Source organism: Electrophorus electricus, chromosome 2 (assembly GCF_041902795.1).
Source record: "Electrophorus electricus isolate QZ-2024a chromosome 2, ASM4190279v1, whole genome shotgun sequence".
Classification (NCBI taxonomy): Eukaryota; Metazoa; Chordata; class Actinopteri; order Gymnotiformes; family Gymnotidae; genus Electrophorus; species Electrophorus electricus.
In genome coordinates, this window is record NC_137498.1 from 17,517,193 (window position 1) to 17,535,490 (window position 18,298).

Genomic DNA, 18,298 nt, shown 5'->3' on the forward strand with positions numbered 1-18,298 from the left:
TACAACTCTAGGTAGGAGGCTAGGCAGGACGCATGAACGAGCCGACAAAAGTTACGTTTATTAACACCAGACAACAGACAATGTAGCACATAGGCTAATACATGGTCAATCACCGACAACATACACTACTAAACAGTAAAGTTATATACACGCACAGTAACGACACAAAACAAGGAGCAGGCGTGAAACACGGGGAGGGCATGGCCATATGCATGAACACACACACACACACACACACACATCTGGGAGGAGGGGCCGTACCGTGAACATTTACACATCATTTTTTATTTCATTAAAGCCAAAAGCACTACCACTAAATAAATTACATGCAAAAAAGCTAACAATTCACAGTATTAAAATTACCTTTCAGCCGATTAACCCCTAATGAGGCATTTACAGTGATGAAACAAATAAAATACTTGATATTTAATGGCTACCATACATGTTTTTGTATGTTTGTTTTTTGTCCATTTGCTTGATTGCATTTGTGTGTGTGTGTGTGTGTGTGTGTGTGTGCTTAATTTGAATTTAATTTGATGCTGGCATATTCTGTATAATCTGCATTATCCATTGGAGTGGACGCTGGTTTGGTTTTCTGACTGTATACTAGAGTGGAGTAAGTGACATCATCCTGTAGGAATAACACATTAACAATTATTACATAACACACATGTTTACAAAACACACATTCAGTATGATGCACACCTGTTCTTTTGCTGTTTTGCATTTCACTTCTGGATTTACAATTGCATTTAGGACACTTGAATCTTCCTGTAGAAACACAGAAATGGGAAATTAGACAAACTTGTGTAAACACTAAAACACACTTTCACAAAAATACTGTATATAGGAGTCTATACATGCACACAAATGCACAATTGAAATGCACCAATAACCTTTATGCACCTGTGACCATCATGCAAAGAGCAACAACAATATCCTATATGTGGTGTGAAATCACTGGTACATGTCCAGAAGATGTCTCCGTTTTCATATGAATGCAGTGATAAGAGCTGTGCTCCATAAGGGCACAGGTGAAGTGAAACACAGGTAGAATTTAGTGGTAAATAATCCTTGTCCAAAGAAGGACAATATAACCCGCCTTAATACCTACAGGTCAGACGCTTTAACATCAGTAGTCATGAAATGCTTCGAGAAGCTGGTTCTGTCTTACGTCAAGTCTATCACTCCCACTTCCTTGGACTGATATAGTTTTACAGAGCAATCTGCACTATGCACAGTCACAATCAACACTATGTCTGTACTCATCTGGACCTTCTAGGATCCTATGACAGAGTCATGTTTGTAGACTTCAGCTCTGCTTTCAACACAACTGAGAGTGGAACCCTGTGTCTGTCAGGGTATTTTCAACTACCTGTCAGATAGAAAGTAGCTTGTGTGCCTGGAACCTTATCTGTCAGAGCCCCTATCCATCAGCACTGGGGTTCCTCAAGGCTGGACACTCTCAGTCCTCCTCTTCTGATGCTACACCAACAAGTGCATCTCCAGCTATCATCAAGCAAATGACCCTAACAGGACTCGTTAGCAACACTGACGGGACTGCTAGTGGAGTCAAGTGGCTCGTCTGGCTTTGTGGTGCACTGAAAACAACTTGGAGGTCAACATGCAAAAAGCAGTAGAGATGGATGATATATTTCTGAAATAAGACAACTGTCCATCTCCCTTTGTAACTCAGTACAGTAAGTGATGTGGAGTCTGAGCTTCCTACACACCACCATCTCCACTGATTTCAAACTAGAGATCACAACAGCCATCATCAAAAATGTTCATCAGTGTATCAAGAGCTGCTTTGTATCAGAAACTCAACATGGACCCCACACAACTAGGGAACCCCACACACTATCTGTATAAAACTGCTCAGGTATTTGGTACTGCTTCAACAAAACCTGAACTTCACAACCTGTGTTTCCCAAAGATGGTTTTCCTTATTAAAAAAAACAAACAAACAAACAAAAAGAAACATTAAAAAAGTGCTGTATGTGATATATGTGATCCTTTATTTTAACTATATTGTATTGTATCATCTGAACCCCCCTCAGTATTCAGATACAAAGTAGCACTCACCTGAACAGGTGAACAAAGCACAGCAGAACAATCCTGTAAACACACACACACACACACACACCATGGAAGATTTGACCTTGAAGGATGTGTGCCAGTAATGATGTGGAGGTTGTTTTTCTTATGTTACAGTGGATGGTATGTGAGCATTCACCTGTGTCTCCTGCTCTCTCTTCTCTTCTGTTTGCCCCTTTCTTAGCCTCGTTTGTCCATGTCTCTGGACTACATTAGAAAAACAGGCAATGTGACCCACAACTTGTATGCATGCATATGTGTGTGTGTGTGTGCGTGTGCGTGTGTGTGTGTGTGTGTGTGTGTGTATGTGTATGTGTACCTTTGTATCTCCAGCACAAGACCCCTACGAGACCCAGCAGCAGGAGGAGGACAGCTCCCACAGCAGTAGTCATGAGGATATATAATCGATCACCAGCAGGGTTTTGGACATCTGAAGGCAAACGTTATACAAATGTTATGTGTATTTGTGTGCGTGTTAGTGTTTGTGTTTTTACACAGCATGCATTTTAATTGCTTTTTAAGATATTAGGAGACCATGTTGATATGCAGTAAATACATGTTACCGTCAGTCAGAGTCTTTGCACTGTCAGTAGTGGAAGCATCAGCTGGAGCCTTTGCACTTGTTTTGACATCAAATCTTGATGTAAATTCTGTTGTTGAGATTCCTGGAGAGGGAGATGTGTTTGTTAGCATAAGATGGTGTACTGCTTTAGTACTACTTGTGTTTGCAAGTTTAGCTACAGTACTGACCCATTATAAATGTGTATAGGAACATTCAGGGTGGTTTACATTCGTGACACTAGTAGACATGTGATTGTGCCTGACTGGGGGGCAGGTGAACAAGCTCATCAGTGCATGTTTAAAAGTTGTTTAAATCTAATTATAATGAAGCCTTGACTTTCCAAGTAATGATGTTATATTAGAGTTAGCACTAATGAAATGGAATTATCCCTCTTGAGCATCGTGATACGGCCACAAAACAAATCAAACTATGTCAAAATAAAATTCCCAATGAAGTATTAAAAGTATTTAAAATATATATTTTACATTTGTTTTATATGTTGATCAAAAAGCTGTCAATTTAGGTATATAGCCTGTAATTAGACTTCTGTGGTTGGGAAATACAGTTTATTACTTTATTGACAGTGTCATAGTCAGGACACATGAAGAAAAATGCCATTTTCAGGTAAAATGTGTCTTTGGACAATTGGGAAAACATCTAGTACTAGGTAAGGAACCAAAAACAGATCACTTCTATCATTTTGGGTATAGCCTTTGTCAAACTAGTGTGACTGAGAAACAGTTTTATGCTGGTACTTTCTTAGGAGACATGATTTTGGACTCATGAAAGTGTATAAAAAAATAAAATTTTTAGGTAAAACATGTATTTGGACAACTGGGAGCACATCTTGTACAAGGTGATAAGTCAAAAACAGTGGATTTCTGTCATTTTGTGAAGTATTGTGAAGTAAAACATTTTACATCAAAATTGTATGTCCTGACTATGACAATATCAAAGTGCCAGTGCAAAGCAGTATTTCCCCAACCACAGTAGTTTGAGGTTTCAGTTCACACGGTTCCTACTTACTGGATGGTCATAGTTAGGACACATGACAATTTAATCAAAATGTCAATATGAGGTAAAATAGATAAAATAGTTCTTTGGACAACTGAACACATCTAGTACTAAGCAATGAATCAAAAACATGACATTTCTGTCACTTTGGGTGTATACGATGTAGTGTGGCTGGGAAATAATTTTACACTGGCAGTTTATTGATACTGTCATAGTCCACCTATGCACTTTAGAAATAACATGAAAGTCAAAATGAGGGTCAGTGACATTATGGATTGTTTCCAGAAGATTAAGTCATGATTTAAATCCCAGTCAAGTATTTTTAAAGTACAAGAGGAGTATTTGACCATCACTGAACTAAACGCTACTGGTAATGTGCAGATGACAGCACAACAACAAATATGACAGCAGAAAGTCTACAAGTAACTCAGACAACCAAGACTTTGCTAGTGTGGATACATAAGAAAACCTTAAAGCTGGATTTATCATTTGCAGTTGGATTTGGATCAAAAACAGTGTTTTACCTTTAATGGTGAGTCTGATGTCTTTATATTTCTGGTTTGTAAGATAACACCTGTAGTCTCCCTTATGCTCCTCAGTCAGGTGTGATATGAGTAGAGAGAGATTTCCTGGAGAGTGAGCAGTACCCAGCTGATCTCTGTTTCTGTACTGTTCACTCTCACTGGTGATCACATCCCATGTTTGTCTTCTTGTGTTGTATTTCTGCCAGGTAATATTCTCAGGTTTGGCGTGTGGTTCAGTACAGGAGCAGGGCAGCAGTACTGAGTCTCCTGTGTATGCAGTGATGTCGTCTGTCTTCTGATTCTCTGACAAACTGCAGCCTGCAGAAACACACGGGATAAAGGCCTTCACTATTAAACATGGCCGCACATGTACATGTAAAATGGTTATTATTACACATGACATACTCCGTTATTATTATTATATATGACATACTTAATTATTATTATATATCACATACTCCATTATTATTATTATATATGACATACTTAATTATTATTATATATCACATACTCCATTATTATTATATATGACATACTTAACTATTATATATGACATACTTAATTGCTCCAGGTCCAGTCACCTGATGGTACTGATGGTACCAGCCAACTGATGATGGTACTGGAAATCACTAAGAGATTTCCCAATAGATGTTGGTATGATGGATGCATGACCATCAAATTATAAGATGTAAATGTTTGATTATATTGATTATATATTGTCTCTCTCCCTCCCTCCTTCTCTCTCTCCCCCTCTGCCCACCCTCGCTCCCTCCCTCCCTCCTTCTCTCCTTCTCTCTCCATCCCTCATTCTCTCTCTATTTCTTCCTTTCTCTCTCTCTCCCTCCCTCCCTCTCTGCCTTCCTCCCCTCCCTCCTTTTCTCTCTCCTTCTTCCCCTCTCTCTCCCTCCCTCCTTCTCTCTCTCACTCCCTTTCTTTCTCTCCCCCTCTCTCTCCCTCTTTCTCTTTCTCCCCCTCTCTCTAGAGCAAATGAGAACAGTAGTAACTAAATAAGGAAACTAAACAAGTTGTGTGTAATATGGGTATATAACTGACTAGAACCTAAACAGGACAGAAGACAAGAGTCATTAACTACAGGCATGAAATACACATACAAACAGAAGATGTAACTAGAAACAGACAGAAGTAGAACTGCAGATCCTGCAGATCCTGCAATTTATTAAGAGAGGGGAAATCCAAAGGTGTAGTCAAAATTCTCTACACTGGTAGATTGAGGCTGAGTGAAGAACCAGCTATATTTTTCTATATATTTAGAGTGCTGACACCAGTTTCCTGTAAAGTATCCAATCTCTGCACTATACGTTTAGTAGATCAAACCCTATGTTAGGCTGGCTGAACCGCTGACAAAGCAGGATGTATTAAGACAGGAATTTTAGAAAGGTGGTTATGCATATTCTCATAACACATGCTAGACAATGCAGTAGAGTATTCTCATTCTCTTCAGAATATAAATTGTAATTACAGGCATAATTTGGAATCAGATACATTTTGTAGTTTTATGTGCATTAAACCTTTGCCTGCACCTCTGCCTTTGGTTGTAGGTAAGTGGGACAGGGGTAAATAATTACAGTAACAGAAGCTCCAAATATGTCACTTGTAATGTCAAGCTAACATCAACATTGACTAAATCAACTTTTATGACTGTTTGTTTATGCCCATTTGAAACTTGTCATAGCAAAGCCTTGCTTCTTATTTTAGAAGTTTTAAATCAAAAATCTAAAATAAGAACACATTAGTGATTTTGATCCAGCTGCTCCACCTACATTAATGATCTGCACACTGTGCAGTTTTCAGAACGATAATGTAATGCGGAGGCAGACAGGACTTGATGCACATGTGTAAACGAAAGTTCTTTATTTGCAAAACAGCTGGACACAACGGCAAAATTAACAAAATGGTGCAAACTAAACACTGACTAAATGGAACACCAAAAAGGGAGAAAAACGATACAGGAACTGTGCAGAAACAATAAAATTGTGATGGAACATTTGATACTAAGGCATCGAAGCTCGTATCACACAGTGTACCAAAGCTTGTATCAGTTACTATTACCACTAAAGTTAATATTACCATTAATATTACCACTAAAGTTACTAACAACACGTGACTAATGATGGTCGAAGCTTCAGACGTCACTGAAGCACAGGATGAGGGTGAGACTGTATCATAAGTTTGGCACTGTCCTATAACGTGGAAGCTTATCTCTTTACTAAAAAATTGGAAATGTGCTAATTATAGAAGTCAATAGTGAGAGTAAACGTTTCATAACGCCAACCTGTTGTTTTTACATAAAAGGGAAACAATGATTTTACACAAATTATTGCAGAATTTAATTACTAAACATCATTACTGATCATCAATTTTTTAATGGCATATGAAGGCGGTGGAGTGTTGTATTGTTTATAGTGCTGCGCAGTTTTGAATCTATAGCTGCTATCATTTCTGAAAAGCACCAGGTGTCGCTGTTTTGTCACCAGATTTCAATGCTCCAAAGCTTCGAATCCTTTAGCAGTACAATAAGGAAGAACCTCAAACGCTTCACAGGACTTCGTCTGCACATTACCAAGAAAGAAGATAAACAGTAAACACTAGAATAACGAGCAGGCTAATAACGTTACCAAACAACAATAAACTCACGGGAGGACGAGAGAGCGCACATTCAAAGACCCACAGCCAAGACGATAAAACAAGGGATATTTATATAAAGACTAACGAATGCAAACTAGACAAAGATGAAAACAGTGACAGGAAAACCAAACGAGGGGTCGGAACAGAAAAACCAAAACAAAGAAGCATGTGTGTTAAAAACCTGAGAAATTCTTACTTGAACTGCACAAGATATTTGTTAAAATTAAAGGAGTATTTGACCATCACTGAACTAAACGTTACTGGTAATGTGCACAGATGACAGCACAACAACAAATATGACAGCAGAAAGTCTACAAGTAACTCAGACAACCAAGACTTTGCTAGTGTGGATACATAAGAAAACCTTAAAGCTGGATTTATCATTTGCAGTTGGATTTGGATCAAAAACAGTGTTTTACCTTTAATAGTGAGTCTGATGTCTTTATAGTACTGGTTAAGATAACACCTGTAGTATCCCTTATCCTCTTCAGTCAGGTGTGATATGAGTAGAGAGAGATTTCCTGGAGAGTGAGCAGTACCCAGCTGAACTCTGTTTCTGTACTGTTCACTCTCACTGGTGATCACGTCCCATGAGTTTCTGTTTGTGTTGTGTTTCCTCCAGGTGAAACTCTCAGGTTTGGCATGTGGGTCAGTACAGGAGCAGGGCAGCAGTACTGAGTCTCCTGTGTATGCAGTGACGTCGTCTGTCTTCTGATTCTCTGCCAAACTGCAGCCTGCAGAAACACACGAGATAAAGGCCTTCACTATTAAACATGGCTGCACATGTACATGTAAAATGGTTATTATTATATATGGCATATTTCATTATTATATATGACATAATTATTATTAAATATGACATACTTAATTGTTATTATTATATATTATATACTAAATTGCTGCAGATCCAGTCTCCCAGAACCACAATAATGTTTTCTCACATAAATGTTAAAGAGAGGGGTTCAAGTTTCTTGCTCTGATATAACTGTAAGTCACTTTGCATAAGTGTCAGCTAAATGCCATAGAAATGTAGGTTTGATGAGCAACTAAGCAAGTTATGTTCCACCAATTTATATCATTCAGTGTATCTGTAAATCCAAGTACAGTAGCAGAGAAAATGAAACACTCACCTTCAGTAATATGAAGTACAAGTAGCAAATAAACACACACCTGCATTCTTACTGAATTCCACTACACACTACAGCAGAAACAACGCTACACATCTTAACAGAACTAGTTTACTGAGTGCTCTGACAGCTGTACACACTACAGAGCTTCAGTGCTTCTGTGGTTCAGTCTTCAGAACTACAGTTTACCTGTGAGAATCTCCACACTACTATGATCTGGAACTCTAGAACTCTCTCAGAAGAACTCCACTGAAAGGGACCACTCCATAATGTCCACACAGCAGAGAGGAAGTCTGATCACATGCAGAAAAACTTCTTCCTATTCTTCTCTCTTTCTCTTACATATGAGCACAAAAGTGTCTTCAGAGTGTCATCACGTCCTTCCTCTTTCTTCTCTCTCAGCACATGATGTACTACATAATCAAACTGCAAGTGCATGCAAAGAAATGCACCCATGTGTGATGTAGGCAGCACAGAGGACGTGAAAGGCGAAGTCGAACGAATATGTTCTTTATTTTCCATGGTCTTGTAACAAAGCAATGACGAGTCTAGGTAATCTCCTGGGTCGGAGCAGCGCTGCACCAACAGACGCTTGTGGTCCTGTCCGCTAATGCGCAGCGCTGTCCCTCCGAACCTGTAGGAATATAAATGGTGTGAGGTGATAATGAGCAGCAGGTGTCTCCCGTCAGAAGACAGGTGATTGCGAGGGGGGGAGGCAAGTGATACGGTCCTGTTCTAGAGGGGATGTGTCCCTCCCGGTAGGGGACCCGTCTACTGTGACAGAACCCCCGCCAAAGACCCCGCCTGGCCCCTGAAACGCGGCCGGCCCCTCCGACTCGGGGCGGGCTTCAGCGGGTGCAGCCTATGAAATGAGGTACTGGATGCCCCTCCCTCTCCTACAGGAGTCCAGCAGAACCCCTAATCTATATGCCGCGTCATCTTCCATCTCCGGGGTGGGGGAGGGTCTCCCGAGGAACCCTCCTCCTCGGCAAGGGGACCCTCCTTCACGGGCTTCAGCGCTGACAGATGAAAGGCCCAGGAAGCTCCCCGTCAGGCCAACCCTGTAGGTCACCTCGTTGACCCGGTCAGTAATGGATTACGGGCCCTCATACCTCGCTTTGAGCTTGCCTGTGGCACCAGCGCGGCCGTCCTTGGTTGAGAACCACACCTTCTGTCCAATAGTGTATTGCGGGGTCTTTCCCTGTTTTCTGTCCGCCTTCCTCTTGTAGGCAGCGATCGCCTTACTCGGTCTTCGGTGCGTCTCCTCCCAGGTCCGCTCTCCCCGCACCATCTCTCCACTGCCGGCTGGTCTGACACGGGGGCATTCCAGGGGTAGAGAGACAGCTGGTAGCCTAGCACGCACTCAAACGGGGTGAGACCAGTTCCCATGTGTTACAGAGAATTCTGTGCGTACTCCGCCCATGGGAGGTACGTACTCCACGTCCCTGGGTGGTGTTTTCTGTAGAGGCACAGGAACTTACCTAGTTCCTGGTTAACCCCATTCTACCTGCCCATTAGCCTGAGAGTGGTAGCTGGACATTAGGCTAACCGTGATGTTAAGCCTACCTAGCAGTTCCTTCCACACCTGCAATGTGAACTGAGGGCCTCGGTCCGAATCGATATCTTTAGGTAGGCCGAACTGTCTGAAGACCTGGCGGTCTCTAGCACGGTGGGCAGGGCTGCTAAAGGCACCAAACGAATCATTTTCGAGAATCTGTTAGCTATGCTCAGGATAGCGGTGTTGCCCTCTGAGACAGGTAAGTCCGTTACAAAACCCACCGCCAGGTGGGACCACGGTCGGTGGGGAGTAGCCAGGGGTAGAAGCTTACCTGCCGGAGGTACCCGGGGTGTTTTGCTGCGCAAAACCTGCGCTCCTCCCCCTAAGGCGAAGAGCCTCAGAGCGCATGCGCCTACGCCTACGCCTTGTGGAGGCAAAAAGGCAGCACCACCAGTGCCTACACCGGAACCCGGCAACACGACTGATGCGCTTCCCGACAGCATGCGCCAAAACCAGGACAGCCGCCGCTACCCAAGCCGGCGAAGAACAATCCCCCCCCCCCCCCCCCCCCGCCAGGCAGGTCGGTCTCCAACCCAGCCGACGACTGGGGGACTGGCTGGGGTTCCTTTCCCCTTTTCTGGACTGTTGAATATGTGCCTGTCCCCGTCACCGTGCCTGTCCCTGTTACGCTGAATGTACCGGTCACTTTGTTCCCCTTTGTGTCTGTGCCCATCCCCGTCGTCCTGGTCCCGGTCCTTCTCCCTGCTATCCTTGCGCTGGCCCGTGGCGGGTTGTCCAGTCCTTTTGCCTCACCGTTTAGCATTGGTCTCGGTGTCGCAGTCCGATAGGCCCCTCCTCCCTCTGTCGGTGTGTGAAACCGTAGCCTGCGTGCTTCGTCTAAGTGTTAAGTCTATGAATAAATGTCTGTTTCAACGTGCCTCGTCCCTGCATCCTGCTTAAGCCTCCGAACGTCACAAGCTTCAGCGTGGCTCAGTCTTCCGAACTAAAGAATACCTGTAAGAATCAACACACAACTATGGTCTGGAACTCTAGAACTCTCTAAAACTCTGAACAGAACTGTAGAGGGGAATTGTGTTCAAGCGCAAAACTGATTCTTTCTCCACTACTCTTTCTCTCTCACATACAGACTAAATATAACAGTGAAACTGTCTTTCTAGTGTCATCACTTCCTCCTGAGCTGCCAGTGTTCAGTCCCCATCCTCAGTAAAGTGATCCTGCAGTAAGAAGTAGTGCTACACAGTGATCCCCCTCAGCACTGTTTGGTCACATCATTTCACTCCTGCACTTAGTGATCAGAGGACCAAACTGAATGTGTAGCTTAGCAAATATTAGACAGATCAGACAGGAAGAGCACTAGACTACATGCTGATCAAAATATTGATCATTTAATCAGGTAGACAACAGCATTTTCTAGTAATGTTCATGAAGTAAAGTTGAAATACAGTTGAAAGTTGAAATGCAGCAGTCTGTTAGCATGCGATAATCTCTCATACTATTGGGAAAATCTTCTTAAGCGAACCTGTGATAAACTAATACTCAGGTGTGATTATGAGTTTAATTACTTGTAGGATTGCACCAGCCATAGCTTTATTTGGCTCCAAACCCACAATGCCACACTAGTCAGCTTTACTAACAAACTGTTATGCAGGAGGAGGACTAAGTAGTTTTTCAGAAGGACATTGACTCAGAACAGAGGCAGAGTGGGAGGAACCAAGGCCTGTAGTGTGACAATGCTTGTATGGAATATCACACACATCCTCTCCAAGGTGCTTAAGTTTGATGCTGTTCATATACTCATTAACATAAATCAAATCTGATATTTCCCTTTGGAGAGGAAACTGTGGCAGTAGGTTTCACTTTCGATTGGTTTTGCCCATCCCTGTCTGCCTGTCTCTGTATTTGTCTCCCTGTCTGCTTGTATTATTGATCTTGTTGCCTGTTTTTGCAGCACTTCATAGATTGGCCTAAATAAACCAACTCTGTGCATGCACTTTACGGACTTTCCTTCCTGTATGTTACCATGTGTGAGTATCTCTCCTGGGTTGAGTGTGGTTCTCTGATCTAATACGTCCATCCAACATTAGTGCTTTAGTCAGAAACTGACTACTGATGAAGTACAAGAAGACAGCCAATACAAATTACACACGGCAACAAGTATCTAACTGTTCACCTACCAGGTGTTTATAAGTGGTGCTGCTAAGAACATGTCTGAGTAAACAATAAAAAACCAGAAAAGACCAGTGCATCATCTGTATTAAACAGCAACAACTCAAAGTGAATGGAGCATCTATGTAGTGCTGACTGTCTCTGATTACTAGTGTGTTCATTACCATAGCATAAGCAATGTAGCCACAAACAATTTAAGTCAAACTCTTGGTCTTTTAGTTTGGACAACCCCCCCCCCCCCACACACACACACACAAACACACACACATACACACACACACACACACACACACACACACACACACACACACACACGCTGCTACTGCTCTCTCTCTCTCACAAACACACGGGCACACACACACACATACATACACATACACACACACGCACGCACACACACATACACACATACACATACACACACACGCACGCACGCACATACACACACACACACACACATGCTGCTACTGCTCTCTCTCACAAACACACGCACACACGCACACACACACACACACACACAAACACACATGCTGCTACTGCTCTCTCTCTCACAAACACACACACACACGCATGCACACACACATACACACACACACACACACATGCTGCTACTGCTCTCTCTCTCTCACAAACACATACACACACACACACACACACACATGCTGCTACTGCTCTCTCACAAACGCACGCACATCAGCACACTTTTCTGTTACTATGGAAGGTCCCTGCTCCATGAAAGAAACCTTTACTCTCATTCCTGAGGTCTTCGCATTGTTTTCTTTGTAAGAGAGAAACAGAGAGAAGGGAAAGGAGCAACAGAACAGGGAGAGGAGGTGGGGCGTAAATCAAAAGGCCCTGACTGACCGGCATGATAAAGGGGTTGGTCTGCATCCACTGGAAGGGCATGTACTGTGTGCACAATATAACGATGTAATGGCAATATAAGAACAAGGTACTAACACAAGGTAATAAGGCAATGTAATAATACAATTTAATAACTACGTAATAATGCAATGTAATGTAGTAACACAAAGTAACAACACATAAGAAGAAGAAGAAGAAGCCTCCGTCCAAAGAGATTTTTTTTTAAAAAACAAATATTTTTAAAGAAAGCCCCTACACTGCCTCTTGTGGTGGGGCCCCAGAGTTTGTACTTCCTTAATTCTGTAGTCTAGAAACACAAAAATACAGATATCTAAAATACATAATGTTAAATAAAAAGGAATGCACTTAATCTAATTATAATTGCACACAAGTATGAAAACTTAACCCTGAATAAACACTGAAGTCAGGTAAAGCAAGTAATTTAAATTACAGCTATCATGTATCTAACCAAGAACATGCTTACTTAGGAATGAAATAACTTAGGAATGAATGTTCTTCCCCTCTGTGGCAGCCAGAGTGCAGCAAAAAATCACATATTGTTTACTACTGAATATCATGTTAGTTGGTACATGTTAGTGTCAGGCACCAGAAATTACATATGCAAAGGACAATTCAATTATTTCACTTACTTAAATAAGGGCTCGCATATCTTTGATTCATAAAAAAGAGTGGTTAAGCATCTAACAAAGTGACAAAGTTTTCACAAAATAAAACTCGACAATAGCAGGCATCTTATTGGCTGGAAATTTGAGTCCTCCAGCGAGTACCTTCCTTTCTTTATCACCTCCTTTTATCAGTTTTGTGTCTCACCCCTGGACTCCGCCGGCTCCTCCATCCCCAGACCTGTTCAGGAAGCACTCTGCAGAGGCACGGGACACACCACGGGTTTCAGTTATGCATGAGTCAGCCATACGATTCAGCCGTGCAAGCATTATAGTCCCTGGAGTCACCCACAGGATTCGTAACGCTGCACTCGGAGCAGTTTTAACCCAGACTGGGCGACGTGCGAGTGAGGAGAGAACATGGGTCTCGGGCCGGTTTCCCGAAATTGGATTGTGTGACTTTGGAGGGGAGATGATGTCTCTTTTGCAGGGTGTTGTATTAATACATTACATCCAACATTCATGCATCTGGCCGAATAGTATATAATGGATGCTTCCTAGTGATACCAGGAACAGTTAAAACTCTGGACTTTTTTCTCAGGTTCCTCACCAGCACAGATGTCACTGAGGCTCTCCAGTTACCCCTGAGCCCTGAGGAGAAGAACATCCTGTAAAAACTCTGGAACTGCTGGAACTTCACATCCACTCCCAACCTGCTCAGCTGTTCCTGATTCAATCTCAGTAGTGCTCGACCCAAGAGGAAAGGCAGGGGGTAGAGAAAGAGAGAAAAGGGAGAGACAAAGCGAGACAGAGAGAAGGCAAAGAGATATAGAAGGTACAGTGGTCCCAGAAGTTAAAAGCATCTTTTGAAGGCCAAACATCCAGTCAATGACCTGAGTGTGCTGGGTAAACGGTACTTGAGCGCGCATGTTTAGCTATTCCCTACCGCAGTGTTACAGCTCTGGACTGGCAAGGGTACTGCTCTCTCACCCACTCAAAAACCTCGGCCACTGTCCAGTAAGATACTCTCTTTGAGAAGCCCATTGTGAGTTGCTGGCATCCTTAAGAGAACACAGAATTTAATTTTATTTATAATCCCCCTCCCACTTTCTCTCAAAAAAAGACTAAGTAATTGCCAATAAGATACATTTGAATCAGTAAAGTAACAAGGTAGTAATATTAATTACCATAGCGTGTTAATTGTTAATTGTATATTCTCTTATACCATAGTGTTATTTGTCTGAGCATGCTAAACTCTGAAAACTGCTATTGACATGACAGAAGACATAGCGAGATTTTTTGGGGGTGGGGCTACTGGCATTATGGCTCTCGTTCTGGGCCTTAAGACTTCGTTAAACCTGCAAATTCAAAATTACCCCACTGATTATTGATTATTATTATTATTATTATTATTAACGCGGGGCTGTTCTCGAGTTCACCTATCATGTAATTAAGCCCTGGGGCAGATGAAAGAAGAGTGTCTTACTAATGGTCTCGCCAATTCCAGAACTGCACTTTCCCGATGCATTTACTGGCGGTCTGATTTTGAGGTCCTTTGACAGCGACAAGCAGAATTATTATCCTGCACGAGTTTGGGAGCAAGTGTACTACCTTTCTGATGTATGTCCACCATCTAGTGGCATCTCACGGTACTGCCCCACATCCTAGAATGCAAAACGTATAGATTGCTGCATTATTATTATAGTCTGTTATAGTCTTTTATTATTATTATTATTATTATTATTATTATTATTATTATTATTATTATTATTGAGATATATTCGCTCAAACCATAAAATGCAGTTTTTCTTTTCAGCAGTGAAGGGTGCTAAATTAATTATAATTAATATACGTTATTCGCTTATATTTTTATTTAAATTTATAGTCCTCATGACATGGTCCCGAGAAACCATTTTAGAAAGTGAGACAAGATAGCCATGCAGTTTGTAGTGAAAACAAAGCAGCAAGTGCACGACGGTTGCTGTTGCGTCTACAATTTACTGAACATTGTTCTGATTAATGAAGCAACCTGTTGGAGCTCTTCAGGTTACAGGTCAGGTCGCCTCGAATGGTTGAAACGTTATATCCAAAATCACCCGCTATACATATATGCCATTTAGCTGACGCTTTTATCCAAAGCGACTTACAGTTTTGACCGGGTACAACTGGGGGTTAAGGGTCTTGCTCAGGGGCCCAAGAGTGGCAGCTTGGCAGTGGTTGGACTTGAACCAGCAACGTTCCGATTACAAGTCAAGTAACCGCTGAGCCACCACTGCCTTATATACCGAATATATCGCGTTGTTTGCAGTGATGCTCTAGCAACAGTAGAGGGCGTGCTGGCAAACAATCCAAAACGTTTGGAAGCCGAACCAACTTTAATCCAGACACGTTTTTCCGTTGCATATGAGAAATGAAATGTCTGAGCAGGTCCAAAGCGGGTAGATTCTCGTCTGTAAACGGAAGAACATTAGGGAGGCGGACTTTTCGCCCGCCCCGCCAAGTGCACGGCTCTCTGCCGCGGCGCGCATCAGTCTGACGACAGACCTGCAGCGCTCGCCTCCCGCAGCTCTACTGCAAGAAGACCTGATCTCTCTCATTTTGGCCAACAGATGAATTTGCATTGTGAAGAGGTTTCAGAAGTCTTAGCGTACCTCACAGCAGAAGACAAGAAAAAGGTCAGAATGATGTTTTGAAAGTTGCGCATCTTCTCTTGCATGGTGAAAACTTGTGAAGGTGGGTAATGGATTTTAAGATCTTGTTTTATTGTTTGTTTGTTTTGTCAGTGTCGTATTTACGTCTTGCCTTTTTTTAGACTGAATCGTAGCTTTTTGTACGCCGTTAACCTGTATATGATTCAGGGGTCAACGCGGTCAGCGCAGTGACCAAAAGCGCTCTAAGAAATTAACTTGAGTAGTTGAAAACTTTCTCCGACATCTTGCATTGTTTTACTTATCGCACATCTAGTTAACAGAAACAATTTGTACAAGCAGTGAACACATTTGTTGTTGTTGGTTGCTTTTGTTTTTTTGATTTGCATTTCTGCAGCGGCCAGCAGAGCCGATAAGCCAATGTAGTGTCATAACACTCCTTCAGCGTCTGTGCTGGTTTCCAGTTTCCAGAGTTTCCAGAGGTGACAGGCAGCTCTCCTCTTTACTACCCCAGGACCTGGGGGAACGACAGCACGAGTGGTGATATCATCCAGAGAACAGTGGAACTTCACGTGGCTACATGGAAAATTCACTGAATTTGATCGCACACTCTCTGCTTATGGTTGAGCTGTGCAGGGATGAAGTCCTAACAGAGCCGAGACAACCTTGAGGGCGAATGTGGGGTTGTTCTCGGAGTAGCGTTAACTTTCCAGACTTCTTAGAGTTCTATCCCTTCTTTGACCCATGCTGTCATGCTGTCCTGCCCTCTCCATGACAACAAGGTGTCTATGCCCTGTCGCCATGGTGACTGATGATGCGGAGCGTGTTCTGTCTTTGAAGTCTAAGGAGTGTCTAGGAGGCGTAATCCCGTTTTGGCTGGAGACGGCAGCTCTGCGGTGTCCTTTAAACTATTCGCCCCAGAGACAGCCAAGGCATGCACTCGGCCTACTAAAAAGTCCTGCATCCCTTCATGTAAAGTGCACTTCATCAGAGAGATGGAGCACTTACCTCGGAGATTAAGGGGAATGTCTCCAGCGCTGTGCTTGCACAACAGCCAGAGCCGCTGCTCTTTCTCAGGGGGATGTGGGTACTGTCTCCTAGCAGCCTGTGTGTTTGCGTATGTGTGTGTCTGTGTGTGTTTGCGTGTGTGTGAGCAAACTCATCGCACTTAATGAAAAAGCCCATGATGAAGCACTTTGTAATAGCTTTGATAAACAATGGACCTGTCTGGTCCACCCCTGCCCCTCTGTGAAGACAGAGCAGGGCTCTCAAGGGCCACTCAAGCCGTAGGGCGATGGCCCGAGTTGTCTCGCTCTGGAAGCGGCCCTGTTCCCGCAGAGATACAGCTGCTTCCCCATAACGCAAACGGAGATTTGAAGTAAGCTCGGAGGACTTAAAAACTGCCAGTTTTTACTCTGTCATGAACAGCCAGTGAGGTAATATAATTACACAGATCGCGCAGCCTTACTTTTACTGCTAGGTGTAGAATTTAAAGGTGCGGTGTGCAGAATTTGAGGATGCTATGGATTGCATTAGAAGGTTTGACGGGTGGAATTTAAAAGCACCATGCCTAGAATGTTTCCGCATAGGAAGAAGAAGCCACCGTAGCCGCTGTTCTTTAACAGGCAGCGTTTCGGATATCCCTGCTGGCCCCGTTCTCTGTCAGGCACGTAGAAACACTCGTTACAGATGCCTCAGGCACGTTGAACTGATGGTGCAGGGTGAACAGGCCCGGTCTGGTGTCCACGGTGTTTGGGTCAAAAGTAACAGTGGTCACGACAGATCATTTGCTCCTGTAATTCTGAGGGAAGCATGTGGTGTGCCGGAGCTGCAGGTCTGAGGCTGGTGTGTCGGCCGTGGATGGGCTGTAAGATTACAGTGAGAGCAGCCTGTAGGGTGGCGACTGTCAGAGCCAGGATGAGACTCTCTACTGGAGCGCACAGGGCTTGGGTTACCTGACAGCTAGTCTGCTTAGTTTCACTCTCTTGCTGCAGCTGCCCATAGGTCTTACACACAATGTTTTGCTACCAATACCATTCTCTCCCTCTCAGCCTCCTTTTCTTCCCCCCTTCTCTCTCTCTCTCTCTCTCTCTCTCTCTCTCTCTCTCTCTCTCTCTCTCTCTCTCTCTCTCTCTCTCTCTCTCTCTCTCTCTCTCTCTCTCTCTCCTCTCTGTCTCTCTCTCTCTCTCTCTCTCTGTCTCTCTCTCTCTCTCTCTCTCTCCCTCTCAGCCTCCTTTTCTTCCCCCCTTCTTCTCTCTCTCTCTCTCTCTCTCTCTCTCTCTCTCTCTCTCTGCCTCTCTCTCTCTCTCTCTCTCTCTCTCTCTGCCTCTCTCTCTCTCTCTGCCTCTCTCTCTCTCTCCTCTCTCCTCTCTCTCTCTCTCTCTCTCTCTCTCTCTCTCTCTCTCTCTCTCTCTCTCTCTCTCTCTCTCTGCCTCTCTCTCTCTCTCTCTCTCTCTCTCTCTCTCTGTCTCTCTCTCTCTCTCTCTCTCTCTCTCTCTCTCTCTGCCT

The 18,298-nt window shown here is 43.3% G+C and overlaps 2 protein-coding genes across 4 annotated transcripts in view; one reads left to right on the forward strand and one right to left on the reverse strand.

Annotated features, from left to right (window-relative positions):
* Positions 1-40: 40 nt before the first annotated feature.
* On the reverse strand, positions 41-10,030 carry LOC118241878 (uncharacterized). The gene is made up of 9 exons (XM_081695507.1): positions 7,974-10,030; positions 7,263-7,577; positions 4,198-4,515; positions 2,661-2,762; positions 2,417-2,527; positions 2,237-2,304; positions 2,086-2,118; positions 706-771; positions 41-631 (listed from the first exon to the last, which is right to left on the reverse strand). Exons 1-9 carry the CDS (start codon positions 8,017-8,019, stop codon positions 518-520), a joined length of 1,173 nt encoding a protein of 390 aa, XP_081551633.1. The 5' UTR covers positions 8,020-10,030; the 3' UTR covers positions 41-517.
* A 5,489-nt stretch (positions 10,031-15,519) lies between these two features.
* Positions 15,520-18,298, forward strand: part of scara5 (scavenger receptor class A, member 5 (putative)) — a 43,565-nt gene continuing 40,786 nt past the window's right edge. Inside the window, exon 1 of one of the 3 annotated variants that reach the window (XM_081695509.1) lies at positions 15,520-15,875. The gene's annotated coding sequence lies outside the window, so the exon portion shown is untranslated. The remainder of the gene's footprint in view (positions 15,876-18,298) is intronic. The other 2 variants (XM_027029807.3, XM_027029806.3) reach the window with 2 other exon arrangements.